At 30.9% G+C, this 10,331-nt stretch overlaps 1 protein-coding gene across 1 annotated transcript; it reads left to right on the forward strand.

The window, feature by feature from the left end:
- The first annotated feature begins 2,308 nt into the window (after nucleotides 1-2,308).
- Nucleotides 2,309-5,615, forward strand: LOC149167060 (longifolene synthase-like). Its single transcript, XM_089432852.1, has 10 exons — nucleotides 2,309-2,558; nucleotides 2,676-2,860; nucleotides 3,027-3,145; nucleotides 3,245-3,465; nucleotides 3,564-3,661; nucleotides 3,756-3,848; nucleotides 3,948-4,163; nucleotides 4,534-4,675; nucleotides 4,801-5,049; nucleotides 5,137-5,615. The coding sequence occupies exons 1-10, from the start codon at nucleotides 2,436-2,438 to the stop codon at nucleotides 5,431-5,433; spliced, it is 1,743 nt and encodes a 580-aa protein (XP_089288978.1). The 5' UTR covers nucleotides 2,309-2,435; the 3' UTR covers nucleotides 5,434-5,615.
- The last annotated feature ends 4,716 nt before the right edge of the window (nucleotides 5,616-10,331 follow it).

Here is a 10,331-nt window from a genome sequence, read left to right on the forward strand (position 1 = left end):
GATACAAACGTTTTTTTTAATTTTGCATTTTAAATAGATTAACATATCATGATATTTGGTCCTTCTATGTGCTATATATTTCTATTTATGATAACAGCTCCATCATATTCATATATATATATATATATATATATATATATATATAAAATATAGTGTTCTTCATGTAAATAATTAGATCCATTTGAAATACTAATATTATGTGAGCAAAAAGAAGATAGATATAACAATATCAAGATTTCTCTAATATTTTATTTATCTATGTATAATAAAAATATTAATAAATTATCTATGTATAATAAGACCATTAATAAATTCAATTATTACACAATAAAGCACCGAGATAATATTCCATAAATACAAAAAATTCACAAAAATTAAATTAACTATATTTATAATAAAATCAAATTTATATCACAATTATATTTATTAAAAAATATTTTTTCAAATTATTTAATGAAAAAATATTAAATACATAATTTGAAATTAAATGAATTTAAAAAATTAGATACGTGCACTTTCACTTCAGCTTTTTAATTTAAATTTATATCATATTAAAAATAATCATAATGCGTTTTTTTAAATAATTCAAAATACATGTTTCTTGTAATTTTTATTTTGAGAAAAGGCACGATAGATTTGCTTAATATTTTGTGCTCTCTTTCATTTTGTCTTATCCTTTTTATTTACTAGCGGTGGCTTGCAAGAATTTTTACATTAGGTATTTGAAAGAAGTGAAAAGTATTTTGATAAGAGGCACAATAGACTTGCTTCAATATGTTGTGTTATTTTTCATTTTGTTTTATGTTTTTTATCCATTATCTATAACCTGCAAGAATTTTTGCATTAGGTATTTGAAAGAAGTGAAGAAAATATTTATGGTGTATTTTTTAAAATATTGTATATCAATAAATGCAATCAACATGATCTCTTGAAGTTTCATTTGTAAAAAACGGTGCTTGCTAAAAGTTTCTCTTTCTAAATAAAATAATGTTAAAACAATACGTTTGAAGTCTTGGAAAAATAATGTTAACATAATATGTTTGAAGTTTCATTGGTAAAAAATTGTGCTTGGTAAAAGGTTTTTTTTCCAAAAAAACTAATTAATATTTCATCATATATGTGAAATGAAATTTGTTTGAAAGTTTCTACTACTCTCACTTATACAAGTTTTTGATAATATGAAAAGGATAATAAATAATGCACCATTTAAAATAAGTTAATTTATTTTTATTTATATATATAATTAATAAATAAATTATTAATTTTTTATATTATTGATTAAATTTTATATTCTAAAATTAATTCGATTAAATAATATTATAATATTCAACAAAGTTTATTTGCTCTCTTAACTAGATATATTTCAGAAACATTTCAAAGTGTTAAATCTGTTTTTCGTTTAAAACTACAATTAAACTTAAAAAAAAAAAATATTTTGTAAAATTCAAACCAAAAACTCCATACATATTTAACAGTTAACAGTTAGAAAGCTATTATAATCATTTCTCACAAATTTAGTTTTATCTAATTTTACAGACATGATTAGATGGTACATACCCCTAACATTTTTTTTTAATAAGTAGACATTATTAATAAGATGGTACAAACCCAAAAAAAAAATATAAGTCGAAATATTATACACAAAATATTAATTTAATTTTGCAGACAGCATTGATTGGATGGTATATATCTATAAGAACATTTTTGTTAATAAGTAGACATTATTAATTGGATAGTACAAGCCCATAAAAAAATATAAGTTGAAATATTAAACACAAAATATTAATTTAATTTTGCAGACATCATTGAGTGAATGGCGGATAGCTCTAATAACATTTTTGTTAATGAGTAGACATTATTAATTGGATGATACAAGCCAAAAAAAAATGAGTTGAAATATTAAGCACAAAATATTAACTTAATTGTTATGGGTTAGTTGAATATTAAATTCAATGTAATAATTTAACATTTTGGTTAATGAGCAGACATTATTAATTAGGTGGTACAAGCCAATAAAAAAATATAAGTTGAAATATTAAGCACAAAATATTAATTTAATTGTTATAGGTTAGTTAAATATTAAATTCAATGTATTAATTTATACCTTTATACAAAGTTAATGATTGATTTGATATTATAAAATCAATATCCCACATCTAACCATAAAAAATGAAAATAAAATCAATATCCCACATCTAACCATAAAAAATGAAAACATTGACTTACTGCTCAATACATTATATGACGTGATTTTCGTTGCCGTCACTCTCGCCCATCCAGGGATCCAGGCCTATAAAAGAGTTTGTTCTCATTTGTTTTCTTCACCTTCGCCCAGCCAACGATCCAGGCCTATAAAAGAGATTGTTCTCTTATCACTTCAATCGAACGGCTAAGACTTGTATTATAACAGATACAAGATTGGATTCGGTGAAGTAATGGCTCAAATTTCTATAGGTGCACCACTATCTGCCGAGGTGAACGGATCCTGCATCAACACTCATCATCATGGAAATCTGTGGGACGACTATTTCATACAATCTCTTAAGTCGCCTTATGAGGTAACTGAATGTCAATAAATTATCTCAATCAGTGACGGAAAATCTCTATCTTTTATAATCTCTTCTTTATTTTGTATAATTTGTTTTTCAAAATGTATGGCATTGCATGGTAATCAGGCACCTGAATGTCATGAACGCTGTGAAAAGATGATTGAAGAAGTGAAGCATTTACTTTTGAGTGAGATGAGAGATGGCAACGATGATTTAATCAAACGTCTCCAGATGGTTGACATTTTTGAATGTCTAGGAATTGATCGGCACTTTCACCATGAAATACAAGCTGCTCTTGATTACGTGTACAGGTTAAATGTTTACACTCATGTCAAATATTTCTGCAGACCCTTAATACACTGTTTACACTCGTTTTTAGAATGTAAAACTTAATGCACTGTTTACACTCTTTTTTAGAATGTAAAACATGGTTCTGCATACCCTTTTTGCTAATCGTCATCCGCTTGTTGTGAGCAGATATTGGAACGAGCTGGAAGGCATCGGTGTTGGAACAAGAGATTCCCTCACCAAAGATCTCAATGCTACGGGTTTGGGATTTCGGGCTCTCCGACTCCATCGATATAACGTATCCTCAGGTGATACCTGCAACTGCTGATTTCTTATTAGGGGAGTTTTAATATTTTGTAAAAGCATAATGAGGTAACACATGTTTTATTATGTCTTGGCTATAAAAGCTGTCTTGGAGAATTTCAAGAACGAAAATGGGCTGTTCTTCCACAGTTCCACTGTTGAAGAAGAAAAAGTGAGATGCATGTTGACGTTACTTAGGGCTTCAGAAATTTCATTTCCCGGAGAAAAGGTGATGGACGAGGCAAAGGCATTCGCAACAGAATATCTAAACCAACTTTTGACGAGAGTGGATATAACGGAAGTGGGTGAAAGCCTTTTGAGAGAGGTAACGAGTTTTGAGTCTTGTCAAGTGATGTGATGTACGGTATTCCTGAATTTAGACTCAAAAGCTTGATTTGATTTGATTTGATTGCTGTTACTCAGGTTAGGTATGCCCTAGATTTTCCTTGGTACTGCAGTGTGCCGAGATGGGAGGCTAGGAGCTTCATCGAAATATTTGGACAAAACAATTCATGGCTTAAGTAATTACCTTGTTATTGCTTTTGTACTTAATCCTCAACTTTAATCAATAATTGCTATGAATTCTCTAATCTCTCTTTCACTTACTTTCTTCAGGTCAACTATGAACAAAAAAGTTCTAGAGTTGGCTAAATTGGACTTCAATATTCTGCAATCCGCACATCAAAGAGAGCTACAGCTTCTCTCAAGGTGGTTCTTAGACATTACGATATATTGAGAATCGTTGATACAATTTGATATGCCCTAGTGCTGCATTCATACCGCGTCTATTGTGTTTAAACTTTACAGGTGGTGGTCACAATCGGATATAGAGAAGCAGAATTTCTACCGGAAGCGTCACGTGGAATTTTACTTTTGGATGGTTATAGGCACGTTCGAACCGGAGTTTTCGAGCAGCAGAATTGCATTCGCAAAAATTGCGACACTGATGACTGTCCTAGATGATCTCTATGATACTCACGGAAAGTTGGAACAACTAAAAATCTTCACAGAAGCAGTCAAACGGTGAGTTTAAGTTTAAATTATAGAAACTCTCTTGGAGAAATAGGCAATCCATTTATTAGTAGTTTATAAGTATATTCAAATCCAATACAAAAACATCAAGGGCTTTATTTTGTCATAGTCTCTGAACATTGCTTGTTGTGTTTGCCCGACTGGTCAAGAATACCCCTAAACTATATCACAGAAAACATATTGTTAAGGGAGTAGGCCATAAGTTATAAGTTATCAACAGCAATTATTGTAGTTGCAGGTTGTGCAGCTTTTCATCCAAAATATTTCAAAAGGAAAAATTGGAAAAGTTCTTTTTTTTTTTTTGGCATATACTTGACAATTTTGAGTTTTTGTTTTATTCTTTTGTTTATGGCATTTACAGATGGGATCTTTCATTACAAGACCGTCTTCCAGACTACATAAAGATTACTCTGGAATTCTTCTTCAACACATCCAATGAATTGAATGCTGAAGTTGCTAAAATGCAAGAACGGGATATGTCAGCCTACATACGAAAAGCAGGCGTATGTATTTACGAAGATACAAAAAAACAACTAAAACATTTTGAAGAGAAATTACTATTAATATTCTTAATGCATTTGTAATATTCTTCTTAACTTATTCGTGTGTTCACTGATTGGCTGCTCAGTGGGAACGATACCTTGAAGGGTATATGCAAGAGTCCGAATGGATGGCGGCTCGACATGTCCCTACCTTTGACGATTACATGAAGAATGGCAAACCCAGCTCTGGAATGTGTATACTAAATTTGTATCCGCTTCTGTTAATGGGGCAACTTGTACCTGACAACATTCTGGAGCAAATACACCTTCCATCCAAGATCCATGAACTTGTGGAATTGACGGCCAGACTGGTCGACGACTCAAAGGATTTCCAGGTATATTATTTTAACGTGTGACTAAGAATTTGCAGAAATTTACTCATTTGCTAATAATTTCATTATATTTCTTTTCGGGTGATCCAGGCGAAGAAGGATGGTGGGGAGTTTGCTTCAGGTATAGAGTGCTACTTGAAAGAGAAGCCTGAATGTACAGAGGAAGATGCAATGAATCATCTCATTGGGCTCCTCAATCTGACAGCGATGGAATTAAATTGGGAATTTGTAAAACATGACGGTGTGGCGCTGTGTCTCAAGAAGTTCGTCTTCGAAGTTGCACGAGGTCTCCGATTCATCTACAAATACAGAGACGGCTTTGACTATTCCAACGAGGAGATGAAAAGCCAGATAACCAAAATCCTTATCGATCAAGTGCCCATCTGATATCTCACTCAAGATCGGATATCTCCGCTAATAATAAAAATAGTGAATAATAATAATCATAATACGGAGGACGGTATCCATGGCATTCCTAGAATGATTTTCGGGGTGAGAGAACACTGTTCCTTTGCTATTCTCGTGGGTTGCGTTGAATCGTATTTTCATGGTAAGTTTTATTTTAAAAACTTCTTAATAATATATTGTTAAAAAAAAAAGACTAAATGCTGGTTCTATTTTGTGTTATTATTTGGACATCGAGTTCGTTATTTTGTGTTATTATTTGGATTGATGTTGACTTTCACTATGACATTTAGTTCAATAGCCACATTCGTATATATATTGTTTTTATAGTTAATAATTTTAATATTGCTAAATTAAAATTTATTAAGTATATAGATATATTTTTAAAATTTAAAAATTATTGGCCAAAGTTTTAAACTTCATTTTCAAGTGTGATAAACATTGGATCAATTTATGTATTTTTTATATATATTTATTTTATCAAGGAATATTTGTTGTTGACAATAAATTTGGAAAATTATTAAATCTCTTTTAAATAATCTATATTAATAATGTAAATTTATAATAAAATAAAATATTAATCAATTTTTCATTTGTTAAGTTTTGGGATAAATTTTATGTTAAAGTGATATTGATTATATAATAATGATTTGTTTTTTTCTATTATATAATTTAAGAAAACTAAATTAGAAATTACTTAATAGTGTCAGTGGCACTCCATGATGTAATTGTAACACTTCTTCATCATACACATTGTTTGACCAATAAAAGAAAATTAAAATGTAATTTATTATAATTCACAAGGTAAATTATTCTTTTTCTTTTACTTATACAACTTGAATCCTAATAATATACCTTGCTCACTAAGGTTTGCAGGGCTGTCTTATCACACCTAATTGGGTAATTTTTCAACACTCATAGAGGTCAATATTAGTTTCCAGCGACATTCTTTGCATTAACCTGAACTCCCTGGGTAAACCGACTTAATATTACGCTGTTAAGTTTGGGGTTCATTTACACTTTCGAATAACTATTAGGCTTTGGCGGCATGCGTGGGAGTTTTATAGTTTGTATCCTCCGCGACTTGATGAATTAAAGGGTGAGTTGTAACTCCCCAACTCCAAAGAACCTTCGAGATGGTGAAGGTCTTGTCGACGATCATTCAAAGGGCAGTACAACTGTCTCTCTGGCAGTCATTCATCGGATAGGGTTCCGAGAGCCCCCAGCTCGTAAGGGTAACCTAATCTATTTAGTGAGATTGTGTACCCTACATTTCACCCAACACACTTCAAAGATTTCCTGAGAAATAACACTTTTTTCACGACTCTGGATGATCGACTCGAGCTGACCTGTCGGGACTACCCTTCACGCCCCAAATTCCTTTAACAAAGTCCTTAATACATTCTTTATTTGTTGAAGGGTTTGCCCTGTCCTGAAATTAGTAATTTTTTAACGCATTTTACAGATTAGTGAAAGAACTAGCTATAAGTATTGCTCTTCCCTTTAGCAGTGCCTGGTTATGTATTACTTACCACTTACCACTGTAACTATTTTACTCAAATATTCGAGAATTTAGGCGGAACCTGTTCTTTCTGCGGGGCTTGCTTCAGACCCTCATATGCACCTAGATTTAGGTACATATTTATGAGAAATTTGGATTGTTCCACCAAGGGTTTTCTCTTACCCTTACCCGGTGGAACTAACTAATTCCAAAATATTAGCTCTATTTTTATTTCCTTATACAAATATTTAACAATGTTCTTATTTCATATTCTTGTTGAAGTTCTCTATACACTTTTATTTTTTAAAAATAAACAAACACATCAAAATGAAACCCACAGTGGAGTTCTAGAAACTTAAGAGTACTTATCTCTTAAGAGGAACTGTTAAGAAAATTCTTCCATATAATCATTTGTACTGAGTATCTCAATAATAATATTAAATATACACGGCTCACATAGGCTGACACAAACATATGCTTATACATGACCAGAACTTAAGAGTCCTTATCTCATAAGCGGAACCGCTCCCGTTCCATAAAATCATTTGTACTAAGTATCTCAATAATAATATTAAATATACAATGTTCACGTAGGCTGACACAAACATATTCTTTTACATAGTCATGTACATGAAAAATTATAGCTTTGTACTAAGTATCTCAATAATAATATTAAATATACACTGTTCACATATTCTTTTACATTGTCATGTATAAGAAAAATTATAGCATTTCCTTTCAACCTTACAATGACAATGTTTCTTGTTAAAAAAAACCATACTTCTGCAACCACAAAAATTACTTTCATATTTCAGAAAACAAGAATTAAAATACATATATGTTCTAGTTAAGGCTTGCCAAGGATCAAGGATCAGGATTGAAGTTCACTCCCCCGGCCAATGAGAATGGTTCTGAATGGTTTTGAATGGTTCTCTTTACCAGTTCTCCCCTCATGCCAGTTTCATTTCCAGAACAGTTGTTAACAACAACCTAATTACTTTCATATTTCAAAAAACAAGAATTAAAATACTTATCTATTTTAGTTAAGGATTGCCAAGAAATCATTTCCAGAATAGTTGTTAACAACAACCTAATTACTTTCATATTTCACAAAACAAGAATTAAAATACTTGTTTGTTCTAGTTAAGGCTTGCCAGGAAATACATCAGGGATGAAGTTCACTCCACGGCCAATAAGAATGGTCCTCTTTACCACTTCTCCCCCTCGTGCCAGTTTCATTTCCATTCCAGAACCGTTGTTAACAACAACCTAAGCAAGTTTGTTATAAGGCATCAAGACTATATAGTACAACCCAGGTACTCACAGACTCATATGTCTAGCTTCCAGATTCCACTCGATCCAACCAACTCAAGAATTTCATACTGGCACTAGATCCAACCAACTTAAGAATTCTAGCTTTGGGATTCCACTAGATCCAACCAACTCAAGAATTTCATACTGGCACTAGATCCAACCAACTTAAGAATTCTAGCTTCGAGATTCCACTGGATCCAACCAACTCAAGAATTTCATATTGGCACTAGATCCAACCAACTTAAGAATTCCATACTCTCAATGTCTTGCCTTCCCTTGCATCAAGACAATATAGTACAACCGAGGTATTCACACTTCCCTTGCATCAAGACTATATAGTACAACCCAAGTACTCATAGACTCATATGTCTAGCTTGGCTGACGAATTTAGTGTCCAGCTTCGGGATTCCACTAGATCCAACCAACTCAAGAATTTCATATTCCACTGGATCCAACCAACTCAAGAATTTCATATTCGCACTAGATCCAACCAACTTAAGAATTCCATACTCTCAGTGTCTTGCCTTCCCTTGCATCAAGACAATATAGTACAACCGAGGTATTCACACTTCCCTTGCATCAAGACTATATAGTACAACCCAAGTACTCATAGACTCATATGTCTAGCTTGGTTGCGGAATTTAGTGTCCAGGTTCGGGATTCCACTAGATCCAACCAACTCAAGAATTCCCTACTAGATCCAACTAACTCAAGAATTCCCTACTTGTTGGATCCAACCAACTCAAGAATTCCCTACTAGCAGTGTCTTGCCTTCCCTTGCATCAAACAATATAGTACACTGCAGGTACTAACTACCTTTTTATTTAGTGATTTTTTTAGTAAATCCTGTAACTAACTTTTTTTAAATAAGATCAAAATAAATTAAAATATAAAATTTTCAATCAGGCTTGCACACAACCCAAAGTTTAGTGAGTTAAAGTGAATTAATTATTTACTTTTCACTAAGGGTTAACTATCAATAGGGCAATTTAAAGGAATTAATTATCAATAGGTTAACTACCAATATGTGATCCCTAATACCCCTTGGGTTAATTGTTAAGTGAATTAATTATTTACTTTTCAGCAAGGGTTAACTATCAATAGGGTAACTTAAAGGAATTAATTATCAATAGGTTAACTACCAATAGGAAGAAATCCCTAATACCCCTTGGGTTAATTGTTAAGTGAATTAATTATTTACTTTTCACTAAGGGTTAACTATCAATAGGTAATTTAAAGGAATTAATTATCAATAGGTTAACTACCAATACCCCTGGGTTAATTGTTAAGTGAATTAAATTATTTACTTTTCACTAAGGGTTAACTGTCAATAGGGTAATTTAGAGGAATTAATTATCAATAGGTTGATTGTCAATAGGGTAATTTAGAGGAATTAATTATCAATAGGTTAACTGTCAATAGGTGACCCCCCAGTTAATTGTTAATCCCTCTTTATTTGTTGTGTTGACTATTTGTTAGTTAATTTTGACATTTGATTGATTCTCTTATATTTTTGGTTTATTTAATTTAATTTAATTTATATTTTGACCATTTGATTTATTCTCTTATATTTTTAGTTTATTTAATTTAATTTAATTTAATTTTTATATTTTTATATTCAACCATTTAAATTTGATAATTTATAATATATTTTAAGAATAATTATTAATTTAACTAAACTATGAAATATGAAACAAAAATAATATTGAAATCAACATTATTTTTATTAAATAAAAAATTGAATACAATATCTCATATTCTTTCATAAAAAAAGTATCCAAGACACCCATATTAAAAAATAATCCCAGACACTCATTCAACCATTTGAATATGATAATTTATAGTATATTTTAGGAATAATTATTAATTAAATTAAACTGTGGAATAAAAATAATATTGAAATCAACATTATTTATTTTAAATAAAAATTTTAATACTCATATGGGTTCATAAAAAAGAATCCAAAACACTCATTCAACCATTTGAATTTGATAATTTATAATATATTTTACAAATAATTATTAATTTAATTAGACTATGAAATAAAAATAATATTGAAATCAAC

Source organism: Pinus tabuliformis, chromosome 5_1 (genome assembly GCF_031772625.1).
Source record: "Pinus tabuliformis cultivar Carrire ecotype Pingquan chromosome 5_1, CPIR1, whole genome shotgun sequence".
NCBI lineage: Eukaryota > Viridiplantae > Streptophyta > Pinopsida > Pinales > Pinaceae > Pinus > Pinus tabuliformis.

Bases quoted from the DNA above. Each gene is read 5' to 3' on its own strand.
- LOC149167060 (XM_089432852.1), top strand. From the start codon at position 2,436: ATGGCTCAAATTTCTATAGGTGCACCACTATCTGCCGAGGTGAACGGA. The intron at 3,662-3,755 runs GTAATTACCTTG...TACTTTCTTCAG, and splicing joins CAAAACAATTCATGGCTTAA to GTCAACTATGAACAAAAAAG. The intron at 5,050-5,136 runs GTATATTATTTT...CGGGTGATCCAG, and splicing joins ACGACTCAAAGGATTTCCAG to GCGAAGAAGGATGGTGGGGA.